The 20022-nt window shown below is 36.5% G+C and overlaps 1 protein-coding gene across 3 annotated transcripts in view; it reads right to left on the bottom strand.

Annotated features, from left to right (window-relative positions):
• Window positions 1-20022, bottom strand: part of ITSN1 (intersectin 1) — a 283395-nt gene that overhangs the window by 93216 nt on the left and 170157 nt on the right. For all 3 annotated transcript variants that reach the window (XM_027875448.1, XM_027875446.1, XM_027875447.1), the window contains 4 exons: window positions 17985-18144; window positions 14068-14273; window positions 12713-12795; window positions 1984-2150 (listed from right to left, as the gene is read on the bottom strand). In XM_027875448.1, the coding sequence (XP_027731249.1) occupies window positions 1984-2150; window positions 12713-12795; window positions 14068-14273; window positions 17985-18144 (616 nt within the window). The remainder of the gene's footprint in view (window positions 1-1983; window positions 2151-12712; window positions 12796-14067; window positions 14274-17984; window positions 18145-20022) is intronic.

Here is a 20022-nt window from a genome sequence, read left to right as displayed (position 1 = left end):
AATTTTGCCATTATACACCAATAACCTTAAGAATGTAGTTTCTAGTGTCTTTTCATTGAAACAACATTTATACAATTTTTATTGAATCTAACTCATCTGATTGAGGAAGAGTTGAATTCTCCCTTGTCATTTCTGGAGGGTACAACAGTACCTACTCTTTTTTTTTTTTTTTTTAATTTTCAGTTCCAAATTCCAAATTCTCTACCTCCCTCTAGCCCCTCCCCCACCCACTGAAACAGCAAGAAATGATACCCATTATACCTGTAAAGTCATGCAAAACATATTTCCATATTAGTCATGCTACAATAATAATAATAATTATTATTATTATAATAAATCAAGAAAAATAAAGTGGAAAAAAAAGCCTCAATCTGCACTCAGAGTTCAGCAGTTCGCTCTCTGGAGGTGGATAGCAATTGTCATGAAGCCTTTGGAATTGTGGGGGGTATAACCTGGCAGAGAGTAGGTGCTATAATGTTTATTGATTATCATTATAACATTGCTGTCAAATAGTTCCTACATTTAAATGTCAGAAGGGAGCTGAGCTGTCATAGTGCTGTACACATCTAGAGCCTTTCCCTGACTTGTTTTCAAACACACTATAGGCTCCGGGAAGATCAAGATATTCTTCTCCATCCTCGCAGTGTCACAGATGGCTTCAGCTTTCCAAATCTGTCTAAAGGCCTCTTCCTGCCCATTGGTTGCGGAAGCAGGAGGTGAGAGGGCAAGGTTAAACAACTGTAATGGAATGTATGATGGAATTGATGGCCAGTGAAAAAGGAAACTCCTGAGTATTCTGTTTATCTGCAGTGAATTACCTTAATAAGCAAATTCATACTTCCTGAAAAGTTGCTTTCTATTTTAAAAACAAAAAATGAACAGCATTTAAACCAATTTAGTAGATTATTAAGGAGGATGCATGGGTCTGGTCAAATGTATATAGAGTCATACATTTTACATCTCCCTATTGTGATCAGTGAGAGACCTTCCACAACCTGACAGACTTAAACAAGTTTAAACAATTTTATTTTATTTTTATTTTCTTTTAATTTTTTTATTTCTGTTTATTTATTTTGAGCAATCTCTAAACAGAGGTGAATGGTCTATATCAGAGATGTCAAATATGCAACCTGTAATATTCCCAAGTACTGTAGAACTATATTAAAATGTAATTAAGAAACATTTAAAATGAATAAAAATGCAATCAAACACAGGTAATGTTAATATGTGGTTTTCTAAGTCAATATGTGCCTATGGGTTATGGTTTAGTGGTGTAATGGTCCCTAGTTTCTATTTGAGTTTGACACCTCTAGTCTACATTGTCAAAATAACGAGAGGCAAATATTCCTAGGGCTTCAACAAAATCATTAGGAAGATTAAAACTTTCATGTGTAATGCTTTGTAATAGGACATATTAGGTGTTATTACAATTTATCTTCATGTACTCCATATCATGAAGAAAAATGAATATAATTTTTGAGTATTGTTGAGTCATTTCAGCCACGTTCAACTCTCTGTGATCCCATTTGGGGTTTTCTTGGAAAGGATAGTGGAATGAGTTGCCATTTCTACAGCTCATTTTACAAATGAGGAAATTGAGGCAAACAGGGTTAAGTGACTTGCTGTGGGTCACACAGTAAGTGTCTGAAGCTGGATTTGAACACAGGAAGATTAGTCTTGCTAACTCCAGGCCTGCATTCTATTTACTACACCCTCTAACTGCCCTCTTTTTATGTAAGGGATGGCCTAATTCAGACAGTGTATTTGCCTTATTACTAAAACCTTTAAGGAAATCAAGGAATCAATGATACATCAGATAATAAGCTCAAACAATCATACATAGCACTATCTTCATTTTCTTGCTCTAAAACTTAGTAACTTTCTTGAAAAAGATTTCATATAATTGATTCCACCTTCAAATCCTAAAAGTGACTATACAGGAAGAATGGAAAGTATCTAAAAAGTAAGTTAATAAGGATTTACCTCTGAGTCTTTAAGCCTCACATAGTTAGAAGGGAAGACTCCAGATTTGTCAGCTACTGTTCCTGTCCACCAATCACCATCTTTCTTCGTAACCAAAATCACATCCCCTTGCTGAAAGGTTAAATCGCCTTGTTCAGAACTCTCATAAGTGTACATGGCAATATATTCTGGTGGGGAGAAATGATGACATAGAGTTTAACTTTTGAGAAATCCTATAAATTATAGACCTTAACAATTGGGCCTTTGATGCTAATAAAACTGCCTTCTGTAATTAGTAAGACATATATTATACAATAAGGCAATATAGCACGCAAATGGTAAAATGTCACACTGGACATTAAACCTGCACTAGAAATAACAAGAACACACTACAAAAACGATCAATGTAATTTCAATTTACAGCTTTCAATTCATTTCCTATTTAGGCAATTATACAACTTGGACGGTGGAAAAGAAAATTCTATCTTAAGGATCAATGGGGTTAAAGCAAAATTGTTGTTCATACCAACCAAAAGTATTTCTTGCCGAGATTACGTGTGGGCATAATGGAATTTGTTACTAAAGAATTCTTTCCCTGTTTCATTGGATAGAAACCAAGTGTGAAAGGTGCTTATTAGGTACTTATATACCTGAAACCACGGAATCAAATAAAAAGAAACCAGCAAAAATCTCAAAGTTCAACCGAGTAGCTACTAGGGTACCTCTTTTTTTTTCTTTTAGTTAATTTATTTATATTTAGTTTTCAACATTCACTTCCACAAGATTTTGAGTTCCAATTTTTCTCCCCAAATCGCCCCTCCCCCGACTCCAAGACGGCTTGCATTCTGAATACCCTTTCCCCTAATCTGCCCTTCCTTCTATTACCTTCCCCTCTACTCCCCTTATCCCCTGACCATTCTATTTTCCTATAGGGCAGGATAGATTTCTACACCCCATTGCCCGTGTATCTTATTTCCCAGTTGCATGTAAAAACAATTTTTAACATTTGTTTTTAAAACACTGGGTTCCAAATTCTCTCCCTTCCTCCCTGCCCACCCACCCTCATTGAGAAGGCAAGAAACTTGATACAGGTTATACATGTGCAGTCATGCAAAACACTTCTATAATAGCCATGTTGTGAAAAACTAACTATATTTCCCTTCATCCTATCCCACCCCCATTTATTCTATTCTCTCCTTTGACCCTGTCCTCCTCAAAAGTGTTTGCTTCTGATTACCCCCTCCCTTCTATCATATCCCCCTTTCTTATCTCCTTCCTCCCTATTTTCCTGTAGGGAAAATAAGATTGATTTCCATACCCAATTGAGTGTGTATATTATTCCCTCTTTAAGCCAAATCTGATGACAGTAAGATTCATTCATTCCCTTTCACCTCTCCTCTCTTCCCCTCCACGGTAAAAGCTTTTTCTTCCCTCTTTTATGTGAGATAATCTACCCCATTCTACCTCTCCCATTCTCCTTCTCCTAGTACAATCCCCTTTCACCCCTTAATTTGATTTTTTTAGATACTGTCCCTTCATCTTCAACTCACCCTGTGCCCTCTGTCTATATATATATATATATATATATATATATATATATATATGTATATATATACACATACATATATATTCCCTCCAACTACTTTAATACTGAGAAAGGTCTTATGAATTATATCTTTCTATATAGGAATGTAAACAGTTTAACTTTAATAAGTTACTAGGGTACTTCTTAGAGAGGTTCTGGCCACATCAAGGTGTCTCCTTTGAATCTATGAAGCATGACCAGAAGATTCAGTAAAGAATAGGTGAGCTAGAATGGGTTTGTGATTTCACTGACATAAGGCACACTTCCAAATCATGCAATTCCTTCTACCAATGCAAGATGGAGCCTTCTCTACAACCTATAGTCTGTTTTTTTTTGGGGGGGGGGGGGAATAGCTTTTTAACTTAATATTTTATTTTCCCCCAAATTACATGTAAAAGCAATTTTTAACATTCACTTTTTAATATTTGAGTTCTAAATTTTCTCCCTCCCCCTTAAATAAGAAGGCAAGCAATTTGATATAGGTTACACATATGCAGTCATGCAAAACACATGTCCATGTTAGTCATGTTATGAAAGAAAGCAGACAAAAAAAATCACAAGAAAAATAAAAAAGTAATATAATAGTATGCTTCGATCTATATTCAGACTCCATCAGTTCTTTCTCCAGAAATGGATAACATTTTTTCATCATAAGTTCTACTGTCTTGGAAGACGATACTTTCGAGAATAGTTAAATCATTCACAGTTGGTCATCATACAGTATTGCAGTTACTGTATACAATGTTCTCCTGGTACAACGTATAATCTTAAGAGCTTCCCAGTGCATTAAAAGGTTATAGGACTTGCCCAGTATCACAAAGCCAATCCAGAGGCAAGGCAGAAGGATTGCTTCCCAAAAACACCCTGCTCTGAAAAACAGACTATGTCACATGTTTGGGATCAGCAATGACTATTGGTAAGGTGATCATTCAGCAAGAAGGTCCTCCAAGTGTTCTAGGAGAAACAGGAGACTCCCCAGCCACTTAGTACCCAACCACCCACACACAATTACTTTAGAAATACACTTTCAAGCGCAGAGCAAATCTAAGTTGGAAACTTTCAGCGAGGTAAATCTCTTTTTTAACTCATAGGATTCCTTTTCTTTTAATCCCTCCAATTCTGACTTTTCATTTCATTATAATTCCCTCTTTTTTAAAAAAAATTTGCATGCCACTCTAATAATTATCCATTACAATGAGCCATGTTGATAAAGTTTGTTGGCAATCATTCTTCCCTAAGGAAGGAGAATCTAAAATTTTGAAGCTACTTTCAAAAACGTTTGAGAAACTGCAGAAACTTGAACTTTGGTTGAACTTAAATCATGCTACATGAGAAACAAAGGAGAGTGGAAATAAGTTAAGGCCTTGTTGCTTTATCTGAAATATTCCAGGCATGTGCAGACCCACACTTAGCATTAAAATGCTAATAGCCTATTATGAATTTTAAGAAGTGTTCTAATTAGTTTCCCAAATATCATGGAAAATTTTGTTTAAAAAAAAAAAAAGCAAAATTCATTGTTGGTTAATGCCTAAGTGAATATTTTGAGAGATAATGAAACAGAAAACCTATATTATCCTGTTTATATTTTCAAGTTTATTTGAAACTGGAAAATTCCAAAGTGGCTTTTTCATTATATTGAAAATACACACAGACACACACACACACACACACACACACACGTATCTTCTGTCCAAACTCATCTCTACCTCTCTCCACCCCCCCGAAATTTCATCTTCTAATGACCTGCATTATTTGAAAATCTCAAAAATCACAGAATCTCAGTATTAGAAGAAATCTCAGAGACTACTCGAATATATATCTGACCTAAAATCCTTATTATCACATCTATCCAAAATTCTCAACAAGAAGTCTGTCAGTCTTTACCTAAAAAACTCTAGTCAACAGTCACGGTCATAGTCCCCTTTGGCGGTGGCCCCTTCCTTCTGTGTAGTCTCTTAGAAAGTTGGTATTAATTAAAGTCTAAATTTGTTTCTGAAACTGGGGCTAGGCAGAATAAAGCTAATCCATCTTCCATATGATTGCTCTCTAGAATTTTGAAGACAACTATAATTAAGAGTTTTTGTAATCTAAACTCATGCCACCATGTCCAGCTCTTTGACTATCTTGGTTGCTTCCCTCTGGGTGTCCTTCCTAAAATGTGATGCCCACAATAGAAATCGATACTCTTCAGATGTGGTCAGAACACGAATACACCTCTTCCTTCACTCTGGTCAAGAGTCTTTTAATGCACATAGGATAGAACCATTCTCTATCACATTGTTGATGCATATTGAACTTGCAGTGAGTCCACTGAAGCCCTCAGATCTTTTATAGAAAAAAAATGATGCTTCACCATGCCTTTCTCAGTTTGTATTTGTGAAGTTTTTTTTTTTAAACTCGTCGTAGTAGTTTACATTAATGTCTATTAAATTTCATCTTATTTGATAGAGAAGCCCATTATTTTAGTCAGGCAAGATTTTTGGATCTTGACTGTCGTCCAATGTGTTAGCTATCCCTCCCAGCTTTGGATCACCTAGAGATTTGAGAAGGATGCTCTTGGTGTCTTCACCCAAGTCATTGATACCGATGCTAAAAAAACAAAAACAAAAACGAAAACAAAATACGGGGCCAAAGAAGATCCCTGGGGCATCCCACTCATGAACTCTCTCCAAGTTGCCATTGTGCTCTTAATGACTATTCTTTGGGTCTGGTCATTCAACCAGTTCCAAATAGACCTCAGACACTATCGTCTAGCCCAGGGCTTCTTCAACTTTTTTCCCCCCTTTTCACATTTCGGGAGCATTCATTGGTACTGTGTGAGTGTGATGGCATGTGCAGTGCAAAGTGCACACGTTATATGTTCAGAACCAAGGCTGCAATGAAGGTGTAAGATGCATTACGGACAAGTGCTACCAGAAACACCTCAGAGACAAGTCCAAAACCTCTTTCAGAGATTCTTCAAATACTTGAAAAGAGAAGACATGTTCTTCCTAACTTTTCTCCAGGCTAAATATCCTTAGTTCTTCGTATGGCATTATCTCTAGTCCTCTCACCATTGTTTGCTTTCCGATGAATAAACTTCATTGGTCTTCTATGCCTTGATCCAGGTCACTGGTTGATTCATGGATCTAATATAAACTTTTCTGTTTGACAATTAAACCCCCTTCTCACATTCCAAGGTCCAGCCATACTGGCCTACTTGACCTTCTGTATCCATGACACCCAATTTCCATCTCTGGACCTTTATACTGACTGTCTTTCCAGGCAGGAATGTGCTCATTCCTCACTTCTGCCTCTTAGAATCCTTACTTTTCTTTAAGACTCAGCTCTTCAAAACTTCAGGGTCCACTTTGAATACTTTCCTGTTGCTTCCAGCTGTGAGCACACTCCATCCCAAATCTACATTATATTTATTTTATATATAAATGTTCTGCTTATACTCATAGGTGTACATATTGCCTCCTCAGGATGTAAGTTCTTTGGGGGCAAGGACTTTGCATCCCTAATGCCTTGTACAGTGCCTGGCACATAATAATAAATGCTTGTCAATGGATTGATTGACAAAACCATTAAATAAAACAGAACCATGGGCTTGGGGCTTCCCATTATAGACGTCCCATCAAGATGACACATACAAATTAATGGCAATTAGAAGACTAATCATTCAACCAGTTTTGAATCCAACAAACTATATTATGATCTAACCTATATCAATATAAGAGACTTTGTCAAATGCTGGGCTGAAATCTAGATACACCAAACTCCTTCAGCTTTTTAAGGATCTGCTAGTCTCAGAATCTTGTCAAAAAAGGAATTGAGGTTAGTCAGGCAGTCCCTATTTGTGATAAACCATATTGATTATATTAAACATCGCCCTTCTTTCCAAATATTCACAAACCATCCTTTTAATAATGTGTTCTAGAGTTTTATAAGTAGATTCCATCAACTTCCCTTTAATGAAAACTGGGATATTTATTCTCTGGGGTAGGGACAATTATTTCCATTTTCTCTGATTTTTTAAGAGTCACTCACAGTGGCTCATCAATCACATCTGTCAAGTTTTCCATCTTTCTCCCCGCTCCCACCCCCTAGTATATAGTTTGTATAGTACTAGTGACTTGAACTCATTGAGAGAGGTTTTCTTACTATCTCTCCACTTATCTTGATGTTGGTTATTTTTGTTCTAGTCTTTCTCAAGATCAATTCCTTTAGAAGTGGAAACAGAACCAAAATAAGAGTCTGAAAGTTCTACGTTTTGCTGTTAATTATCCTCATACCATATACCCTGAATAGTGGTCACATCTCTTCTTTTAATTTCTTCCTGCTTTTGATAAAGCTAGAACATCTTTTTTGTTGTCCTTAGTATTTATTGCCAGCATTGGCTAATCAGGGAAAGAGAAGGAAATGAGCATTTATTGAGAGCTTATTATGTTCGAGACACTGTGCTAAGTACTTTTACAAATCTCATTTGATCCTCATAACAATGCTGCAAGATAGACGTTTTCATTATCCCCATTTTACAGTTGAAGAAATTGAAGCAGACAGATTAAATAACTTGCCTAGGGTCACACAGCTGGTAACTGTATAAGGTCATATTTGAAGTCTTCTTGACTCTAGGCCCACCTATCTAGTAGACATTAAAATTCCAGCTTTTAGCTTTCCTAACATTCTTCCTATAATTCCCATTCAATAATCACTAGAGGCCTATCATATCTAACTTTTCAAAAATGCTATTCAGGTTCTTCACTTCATTATTGTTTATTTTTTGGCTAGATTTGTCTAGATCTTAAAGAAATCTTATACTTTTTTTTTTTACTCTTTATTTCTCCCTGTAACATATTTAACGTTTCTATTAAGTATTTAAATGCTATGCCATTTGGTGCATATATCTTTAATACTGAAATTGATTATCTATGGTACTTTTAAGTATAATGTGATTTCCCTTGTTTGTCTCTTTTAATCAAGTTTATTTTTGTTGTTACCTTCTCTGAGATTATTATTGCTAACCCTGCCTTTTTTCTTCAGCTGATGCATAATAAGGTTTTTCTCCAGACCTTTATTTATCTCTGTGTGAATCTTAATATTTCAAATGTATTTCTTATAAACAACACATTTTCTTGCTCCTCCATTCTGCTAAGTTCTTCCATCTTAGGGGTGAGTTTCTCCCATTCATGGTCATAGTTATCATTATCACAATCATTAATTATATATTTCCCTCCCTCTTATTCTCTTATACTTTTTCCTTTCTTTGCTTCCCTCCCTGTCTTTCTAGAGAAGAGAATGGTGAGAATGAATGTGTTCAGTACCTTTGCTCTATGCTTTACACAATCTGTTTCTGCTTTCCTGACTCTCATTTCTTTCCCTCATCCAAAGCCCAATTGTAGGTTCTTTTTTATTTTTCAACCCCATTTTGCAATCTACCCTCTATGCTTAAACTTTCTTTTGCTTATTGCTTACCCCTTCCTAAATCTAATCTCCTTCTTAACTTCTCCCCATCTCCTCTCCATCTCCTACTATTTCCATGTTGAGAAAGGTATTTCTGCATCCAATTCGGTGCATATTCTACCCTCCTGACTAGTTCAGATGAAAGTGAAGTTCCAGTGTTATCCACTTCTTCTACTCCTTTCTTCTTGTTTGCAAGGTCTTATACTTGTACACCAAATTATGTGATATAACGTTTCTCATTCTTTCTTCCACTTTTTTTCTTTAGTGTATTTCTTGCCTCCTTTCATCCCTCAAGATCATTAAAATATAACAAAAGCATTCCTTGGCTCTCTGTCTTATTAGACTCTCTCTATGACCCCTAAGGTTTTGAGGGGACTCATATTGTTGCCTTCCATGAGAATACAAACAGTGCATCCTTGTTTAGTTTGTTTTGAATGCTCAACCATATTGCCTTTTTTATGTTTTCCTTGTATCTTTTGTTTGTATTTGTGTTTGTATTTCAAAGTTTCTACTCAGCTCTGGTCTTTTCATCAGGAATGCTTAAAAGTCTGCTATTTCATTAAAGATTATTTTTTTCCACTATAGGATTATACTCACTTTGGCTGGGTAAGTTATTATTGGTTGAAAGCCTGTGTATGTTTTGAGTTTTTGGAATATTACATTCCAAGTTCTCCACTCCTTTAGCATGGTGCTGCTGAATCTTGTATGAGCCTGACTGTGGCTGTTTGGTACTCGTATGCTTTTTTTTCCTGGCTGCTTGTAGTATTTTTCCTTTGATCTGGAAGCTCTGGGTTTTGGCTATGATGTTCCTGAGAGTTTTTATTTGAGGATTTCTCTCAGGAGATGACCTGTGAATTCTTTCTATTTTCTACTTGCTCTCTGATTTTAAGAGGTGGTTTTCCTTTATGATTTCTAGATTCTTTTTTTAATATCATGGCCTTTAACACATTCCAATGATTCTTAAATTATCTCTCCCTTTTCTGTTTTCTAGGTCAGTTGTTTTTATTGTAAGATAACTTACATTTTCTTCTATATTTTCTAATCTTTTGACTTTTAATACTTCTAGTTGTCTCACAGAATCATTCATTTCTGTTTTGTTCATTCTCATTTTTAAGGAGCCTGTGGTTTGGTTATGGTTTTGTACCTGTTCTGCTAATCTATTAAATTAATTCTCTTTCCAAACATTTCCTCCATGGTTCTCATTTCTTTTCCAGTTTTCTTCTCTAGCCCACTCTTAGATTTATAAAATCATTTTAAAACTTTTGTTTCATTTCCTCCAGGAATTCTAGTGGACTTGCGTACAAACTGTGTTTTGCTTTGAGTTTTTGCTTTTATGTGGTTTACAGTAATTCTCCTGCACTCTTGTCAGCAATAGCTCTTATGGTGAGATTCTTTTTTGTTTACTCATTCTCCAAAACTTCCTGAATTGGGACTCTGGATGGAATATCTGGGCCTTGCTTGGTCCTACTTTGAATTTTCTTAGGTCCTCGTTCTGCTTTATCTAGAACTTGAATGCTAGCATTCCTCAGTGATCTCAGGGGTGTAGAACTACAGGCTCTCCCTTTTTCTGAGCTAGCTGCTCTGCTTTGGTTTTTTTTTTTTTTTTTCAGCTAGAGGCTTCAGATCAGGGTGAGGTCTAGAACAGAGACCTCACTCCAGGGTCAGAGCCACACAGAGGTTGCTTGCTTATCTTACTACTCTCTTTGTCTAGTACCCAGCCTCAGGCCCACAACTGTTCCTTGCTCTGGTCCACCACTCCTAGATGCAGGTTCCCCCCCTAGATATGAGACCGAGCTCTAGGATATAAGTAACAGGTGTCAGTTGGCACCTATTCCTGCTCCTTGGCCATTATCAGAGCCTTCCAAGCTTAACCCTCTTCTTGCCTAGTTCACAGCTCCAAGACCCAATTCAGTCCTCTTGTTAGAAGGTCTGGTGTGGCACCCTCTTGGCTGGACCCCAACCACTGTACCCAGAAACTTCTGTCTCCGTATGTGGAGCTGAACTAGAAAAATGATTCACTGTGATTTTTTCCTTGGATTTCCCAAACAGCACTTAGTTTGGTGCTTTTCAAAGTCTTTGTTTTAGTAGTTGTAGGAGGACAAGGAGGGAGGTAGGCTATACTTCTTGGCTGTTCTATACTATGTCACATTCAATGAAACTTAAGATTCTATTAGCTTTTTAATTACCATATCACAATGGAGATTTATATCGTGATACATATTGTGCTTTCAATCCACTAAAATTCCTAGAACTTTTTTTTTATAAGGGAATTGGGGTTAAGTGACTTGCCCAGGGTCACACAGCTAGTAAGTGTCAAGTGTCTAAGGCCGGATTTGAACTCAGGTCCTCCTGACTACAGGGCTGGTGCTCTATCCACTGCGCCAACTAGCTGCCCCCCCTAGATCTTTTTTTCAGTTGAACTACCATCTTGCCATCTCTTCTACCACATTTGTATTTGTGAAGCTGATTTTTTTAACCCAAATTTAAGAACTTGCATTTATTTCTATCAAGTTCACCTTACTATATTCAGCCTGATGTTCCAGCCTGTCTAGATATTTTTGAGTCTCAACTCTGTCATCTAATGTGTTAGCTACCCAGGTTCTCAGCTTTGTGTCTGGCTGATAGTTGTCACTTAATAAATACTTGAAAATTGATTGACCTTCCTATTCAATAAGCAGAAGATCTATTATGCCATTATCCAAGTCATTGATTACAAATGTTAAAAAGTACAGGACTAGAGGCAGCTAGGTAGTGCAGTGGATAGAGCACTGGCCCTGGATTCAGGAGGACCTGAGTTCAAATCTGACCTCAGACACTTGACACTTACTAGCTGTGTGACCCTGGGCAAGTCACTTAACCCCAATTGCCTCACCAAAAAAAAAAAAAAAAAAAGTATAAGACCAAATACATAAACCTGGAACTCTTCACTAATTATGTTTTTCCATGTTGATACTGTCATTAATGACTGCTCTTTGGGTACAGTCATTCAACCAGTCAAAAATCAACTTAGACTTTTGTCTAGTCTTCACCTCTCCATCTTGTTCACAAGTAGAGCTTAAGAGACTTTCCCAAATATTTTTAGATTTTGATAATATGAGCCAATGAAACCTGGTTTGAATGGTTAACTCCAAGACCTTCCTACTGTCCCAGGAACTTTATTATGTTGTGGCACAGCCAGTAAGTTTCCTGGCTTCCTGCTCCTCATTCCTCATTAGACAATTCATAAAATACCTTTAATTCATTGGCCTAGACTTGACTCACTGGTGACAGTTGGCTCTTAGTCCAGAAATTCTGTATAAGTTTGAGCTCTGGGTCACTTTGAGCCTCCTATTAGAGTGGGCATCCTGCTGCATATCTGAGCCACCAGTTATAGGTTTCCTGCAGGACTAGGGGCAATGGAGGTCCTATATCTTTGCTGTTTCCCTTTGGCTTCTATTCTCCCATAAACGCCATTCTTATTTGGGTGTGTCTCCTCATGAACAGCTCCAGCATTTTTGCACCGAAGATGAATGTTATATTCTAGGACTGTTTTTAATTTCTCCAAAAACTACTACAGTTTTCTCTAAATGACTAATTTTCCATCTTACCATAACATTTAACATATTATGGATAAACTAATATACTGTATTTTAATATCTGAATGCTTTCATAGCATGTTTATTGGTACTATTATATTATCCCACCAACATTTTAAAAATAATATTTGATTCAATTTCTTACCTTCTCCTGGTATTGAAAGTTTAGCTGCTGGTGATGCTACTCTCTTTAGAACAGCGGGACTTTCTGAAGAATTTGAATCCATACTTAAGAAAAGAAAAATACAGAGATACTTTAATTTCCACTGTTAGCAAACGCATGCATACGAATGAAACCTTTAAATATACACCACTTAAAACCTGGAAAAACATAGATTAAAATTAAAGTCAAATTGAACTGCAAATAATGACACAAAAGAGAGGCAATATGACATACTTGACTGGACAGTGAGCTGACCCCAGAGTAAAGAAGACCTGGGTTCAGATCCTATCTTTGATACATAATAATGATGTGACCTTGACCTAGTCACTTAATTTTTCAGTGTCTCAGGCAACTCTCTAAGACTATAAGTTGAGGAAGTGTTGCTGAGCTGTGCTGGTAGAGGGAGTTTTCTACCTGGGGAAGCTCTTAACCCTGATGAAACCATCCTACTGAACAACCTCCCCATCTCCAACCCCAGTCCCATATGATGTGCACATATATATAATGATTAGTTCCCATTTTAGTTTTTAATAATATGTTATTTTGAACATTTGGATATTTTTAGTATGTTCACTATAATACATAGTCTAATCTACTTTGAAATTTGAAAAAGCTAACAAGTTAATTTCATAGATTCTCTTTTTAAAATTTTCAGTGTATTAAAGCTAAAATTTTATATCTAAAAAACCCAGTGAACACTGCCTTTTTCCTGCCATGATAGCTTCATCTTAATTTGAAAAAAAAAAACAAACAAAAGCCTTGTTTGGATTCTGTGTTACATAAATATTCCATAGAGAGGAAGAAAATACTCTCCCAACTATAATCTACCAAAATAAAATTTAATTATCATGATCAATGGAATTATTTTTGCATACTCTGTACTAGGTATTCTACAAACAAAGATGAACAGACATGGTCACATCTTGGCCCCATGCCTTGAAGTAGACTTTCCTCACTTTAAATTCCAGAGAAAAAAGATTTTCTAAATGCTATGACAGTTAGAGGAAATAGCCATCAAATTGTAGGAACATTTTATTGTCCTTCAAAATGTCTAAAACAGTGATAGGGGCCATGATGTCCTGGACTATGAAGTAGAAGGGGATTTTACTGATGACTGCATCCAACCCCTCTCATTTTACAGATACATGAAAGTGAAGCCAAGAGAGGTTAAGTGATTTGCTCAAAATGAAGCATCTAGTAAACATCAGAGTTAGAAAGGAGAACCTAGAGTCCTTTACAGTCCAAACCCAGGGCTCTTCCATTTCACCATGGTTCCTCTCTTTTCAAAGTACAACTTTTTTTCCCTTCGGATAAAAGCAGATAAACATCGCAAATACCTTGTTGATTTTCTTATGGGTCCTGAAATGAGCTTCACATAAGACTTGGGGAACCAACCCTTTTGACCTTGAACTTCTCCAAACCACCACATATCTTGCTGTTCCAGGACTGTGATGACATCATTTTTGTTGAAATTTAAATGGTTGTCCTTTTTGGCCCTCCACGGGTACAAGGCTTGTGCTTGTAGCCCCTCTACCTTTTCACCCTTATATGGAACAACATAAAGGGGTCTTTGGTTACACAGTAGTTTGTTACAAACAAACAAAAAAAAAGAAAAAAGAAAGACAGTAATGTATGACAAACACACTTTTCATTAGGATCATAGATATTAATACATATACATACATAGTTTAGCTTAAATGATGATCAGAAACTAAGTATGTGAAGTCTTGACTACTTTTTGTGGTTATTTGTTTTCTGAGAAATTTTGCTTCTGATAACTCTCATTGTTTCTTAAATGGGAATTTCATTTTCATAAAGATATCATGAGAAATGGTGACCAAATACAAGCTTCGATTTTCTTTCTGCTGCCTACAGATATGCCCAAGTTACCTCCATCTTTAATAATAAACCTTCATTTAACCATACCCCCATCCCCCGCAACTATTATCCTATGTCTCCTCCCTTTCTCAAATTCCAAGAAAAAGCTGTCAACTTGCCCTCTTCTCTCTCAATCCCTCATCCCTTAGCATTTTGGATTTCAACTTCCACATTAGGCCTTACCTGATACCCCCACGTACTAGTGATTTCCTCATCCCTTCCACTCACAATTACTTTGTATTTATTTTGTATATGTGTATGGAGGCTCCGTGAGGGCAGTGTAGATCTCCTACACCTAGCATTGTGCCTGGTACTTAGGAAATGCCTAATAAATGCTTGTGAATTGAATGAAGAAAGAAATTAGAGATGCTTATTATGATGACTACTGTATAAAACCACCAAAATGTTTCAATGTATCAGTGGAAAACTAACAATTTCTTCAAAGGAGGGAAACAAATGATAACCCAGAATGGTGAATGATATAAAAATAATTTATATTTGCCTTTGGAAAATGTTCTTGCACTTGTACACAAATAAGGGTAAGACAATTCACGAATTCAAAACACATTAAATAAAAATTATGAAACTCAAGTTAACTTCAGTCTCAACACAGATGAAGCCTGATAGTGCCTGGATCTCCTCAACTTACCTTCACTGGACTTTAGTCACACTAGAGTAGGCATATCCTGGCCCTTTAGAGGTAAAATTGTTTCAAATCCAAGATGGTGAACTGTGACTGGCCTTTTCTGACCACAAACTTCCTTTCCTTCCACTTTTCTTCATCGTACTTGTTCAGCTGCCTCTCCAGCTTCTTCATAATCTATAATTCTTCCTCGTCTCCCTACTCCAACCTCCCTTCCCTTCTCCTGAAGTTTACTGGTCTATTATCTTTTACTTCCTTATGGCAGCCAAGCTAAGTTATTAGTCGTTTCAACCATGCTGACCCTTCTGTACACTATACCTGGCACAGTGTACAAAGGGCCCTTTAAAAGAAAGCAAAAGTATACAGCTCCTACTGGACTGTAATTTCTTTTAGGTTCTTGAGGTCCATGAATACATTTCAGGAGGTTGATGAACTTGGTGGGGGGAAAAAAATTTCATCTTTACTTTCACTAGCCTCTAACAAACTTAGCATTTACTTCAATTATGAATGGAGAGAATAAACATCATGCTGAGAAGGTGCCCATAGGTTTTACTAGACTATCAAAAAAAAGGATAAGAACCCTGGCTTTAAGGGGAGGAAGCAGGCCTCACACATTGTGTAACACACTGTCTAACATATTGCGTAGTGCTTAAAAAATGTATGTTGAGTTGAAATTTTGTTGTCAAGTTATCGACATCTTGTTTGACCATTTCTTGGAATTTGCTCTATTGACTAAGATCTATTACCCCTTCAATCTCTTGCATACGCCATCTCTTACTCCATTGTTTCCTTCCCCTCTGCCTACAGACACATTTAGTTCTCTATTCTAACAAAAACAGAAAATAGAAACCCTCCAAAACCCCTCCCTTGACCTTTCTACCCCCTTGAAGCTACCACTTCTTCCTTTGCTTCCTTTCACTAACTAAACTTCTAGAAAAATTACCCTGTGTTTGCTGATTGTCTTCACTTCCTCACCACTCACTTACTCTAAATCTCTTGTAATTTGACTTCTGAATCCACCACCACTTAAATAAATCTCCCTTCTTAAAAGTCACCAATTACCCCATAATTACAAAATCCCATTTTTTTTACTCAGTTCTCATTCTTAAACTTTGTAGCAGGTGACCGTAGTCTAATCACTCCTTCCTAAAAGCCAGCATGTGGCTTCTGTGGCATTGCAATAGCTAATTTCTCCTCTAGCCTCTACCTCACATGGTGGTTATGAGGATCAAATGAGCTAACAAATGTAAAACATTTTGTAAACTTTAAAGCATTATACAAATGGTATCATCATCACCACCACCACCATCTATATACCCAACACCAAAGCCAGGACACAGTATTTACAAATCGTCAAAGAGTCTTGAAAAATCACACCCCTCAGCACTTTGACCATCATGCTGCCTATCTGTTACTCTCTACCCAAGAGCTTTCATTCATAACACATGGTAACTTGACATCACACAATTTCCATATGCCAGAAAGGACAAAATTTGCTGGCATAAAATTCCATTCTAATAGGAACAATAACGAACAATAATAACAAAAGCTCAAACTTATATAGCAGTTTACGGTTTGCAAAGCACTTTATATGCTTTTTTTAAAAAATTTGATCCTCACAAACAACCCTGTGAAGTATTATTATGTACTATTATTATCCCATGTTATGGATGAGAAAGGATGAAGCCTGAGAGAAGTTAAGTGACTTGCCCAGGATCACACAGCTAGTATAGTTAATTTTTATTTTTAAAAAACTTATAAAAATATTAAAATATGTCCTTTGTTGTTCTCGTATAACACATCTAGATGGCTGCCAACTTAACTTACCCTTAGTCTTAGTTCAGCTTATTATACTTCTAAATTGGATGACTGACCACCTTTTGTGCTTTTTTTTAACCTTTATAACTTAACTCCATGATGCCTAGAAGATGCTGCTTCCCCATCCCCAACTTTGAGCTATGATTAAGGCATCCCTTCAAGGAACAGCTCAAATTCTATCTCCTTTTATGACATATTCCTTGATCATCCCAGCTAAAGTAATGTCTTCCTCCTCTACACTCTTCTGGTATTTGATTTATGCCTCTCTTATGATACGTATTACTTATGTCTTAGAGTCCAGTTAATTATGTAGATCTCATTTCCGCTCCTAGTCTGTAAGCTCCTTGAAGACAGCTGGTCTGTCTTATCAACCTTTTTTAATTCTCCACCCTGCCTACCATAGTGCATTGTGCACAGTTGCCACTCAACACGTTTATATTGAACAGTCCCCCTGTAGAAATTTTGACTTTACAGTCTTCCCCTTTTTGCTTTCATATTCCCCAATATATGCTGTGAACTATATCACCCTCCCACAGGGTGCAAAGAATTTGTCCTAAGAAGAGCTGAGCCCTCTTTTCAAATGTGCTGGTTCATCTCTTTTTTTTTTTTTTTTGGCAGGAAATTAGCTTTTTCTGCAGATTCAGCATTTGTCCTATGTTGAAAAGTATATAGACAACAAGGACTACATTCCTTCATGTAGCAGAAGCTTCAGATGAAGAACTACTAACATACACAAACAAAATAAGGCCTCCACCCTGTAGATTTCTTAAATTTCTAGTTGGGATCATCTATACTGTAACCTGAGTTAAATATCAGGTAGGTTCATCACTGGTCAATAACACCAATAAATATGTGTTGAAGAGGTTTGCATTTCACAAAATGCAGTCATTCACACCTCGGCATATTGCTATTTACCTGGCCCAAAACAGGAGATGGTGATGAGCCAGTAACAGTAGCTGGGGTAAAGGCTGATCTTTGCCTCAACTGCCCTGCGCTTGGAACAGTAAGCGAAGGTTGGGTTGCCCATGCATCCCAATTATCTGTTTCTGGTTTCTCATTAGTGTTTGTTGGCCACCTGGAAAAGAAAAAGAAATACTACTCTAAACAATTAATATATGCTAATAGATCATTCTTTCATTGTAGACCCCAGGTCACTTGGCCATAGTAGCTGAAGCCACATATGAATAAGCAAATCACTTTAAGAACCAAAGGGGCCTGCCACTCCCCTGCATCATGCACTGGTCCAAGTTAGCACTACTGCCTGCTGGTAGTGCAAGGCAGGCAACTATTGCTTTACAGGCTACTGAAGTTACTAGGGTCACAGGCATGTGCTATTTATCTATATGGGAAATTTCATGGGAACGATAGCAAAATCAAATCCATAGGATAGCAAGGAACTTTATATAACAGGGTGTATTTGTTTTGCTTTTTTTTTCAGTCTTCCAGGCTTAAGGCTTTAGTTAATTAAGTCAAAATTATTGACTAAATTAAAATTAATATAAAATTACAATATATATTTATATATGTGTATAAATTTATATAACTTTATCTAAATAAATATAATTTAAATAAATTTATATAAATATATAAAAATTAAATGAATTTATATATACACAATATAAAATTAAATATAAATAAATATAAAATTTAAATTGATTAAAAATTAAAATAAAAACTAACGCCAAAAATGTATTATCTGTGTATGTATATACACACACACACACATATATACACACATATATATGTGTATGTATGTAGTATGTAATGGATGGGTTCCCTTTTTTAACACTATAAGGACTTTTACATGAAAAATTTACTATGTAAAATTTGCCCTGCCTTATAGTATTCTTTCCAACCCATGTCCTTCACATGGTTCTTCTCTCTTCCTTATAATTTCCATCTATTGTCTAACACAGAGGTGGGGAACCTGTGGCCTTGAGACCACACATGGCCCTGTAAGTCCTCAAGTGTGGCCCTTTAACTGAATCCAAATCCAAAACAAATTTGTTCTGTGACGTTTGGATTCAGTCAAAGGGCCGCACTTGAAGACCTAGAGGACTTCATGTGGCCACAAGGCTACAGGTTCCCCATCCCTGCATCTGATCTTCTCTCTTGATTTCTTTGCTTTCTTTTTTTTTAAGATTGCACATTCCAAAAAAATATCACTCTAAACAAGGAATACATGGCAACAGACACCTTTTCATTATGGACCTTAAGTCACCTGGTCACAGTAACTGAATCATCTCATTGATGATTTTATTTTTCACCCAAGTAATATTTTTTAACCAACCTAAAAATTTGAATTGTGGGACTGTAACAAGGGCTCACGATTTCATAAAGCGGATCATTACAAAATGAAATCACTGTATAAATACTATGCTTGAAGGCCAACTCTTCACAATCAAGAACTGAGAATTAGCATAATTTGATGGTAACATTATTACATTCCACTGTACATTTGCAGAAGCAAAGTAGTTTATAGGAACTGAGGGGAAACAGCTTTGTCTCTTCTTCCAACCACAAGTGGGAATTTCATTTTTGCATCTATATCAGCAAATAGTGCTACTTAGATACAGGAAATGACTAGGAATAATTGCTGACTGGCTTCAATGTTTAAAGAGATCATCAAGAGCAAAGGTACTAACTAGTCATTAAAATAAACAGATTATTGATGCTTAACTTTCACTTACACAGAGGTGACCAAACTTTGTCATCACCTAATAGATGTTGATATGTCACCCACAATTTGTCTGCTCTTCAGGTCAGGGGCTGTGTCATTTTTCATCTTTGTTTTCCTAGGATCTAGCTTAGTGCTTTCATATAGGAGTCAATAAATGGTAAATGTTTACTGAACTGAAAGCACCACAAGACACTGGGGATGAAAGCAATCTAGTGAGTTCTTTTCTTTGAGAGGGTCTAAGTAGGAGGGCATGAAATGGTTGGAAAATCCTGA

The sequence above is a fragment of the Vombatus ursinus genome, unplaced genomic scaffold, assembly GCF_900497805.2.
Source record: "Vombatus ursinus unplaced genomic scaffold, bare-nosed wombat genome assembly UNPS02014809.1, whole genome shotgun sequence".
NCBI classification, from domain to species: Eukaryota; Metazoa; Chordata; class Mammalia; order Diprotodontia; family Vombatidae; genus Vombatus; species Vombatus ursinus.
This window is presented reverse-complemented; position numbering and strand designations above follow the sequence as displayed.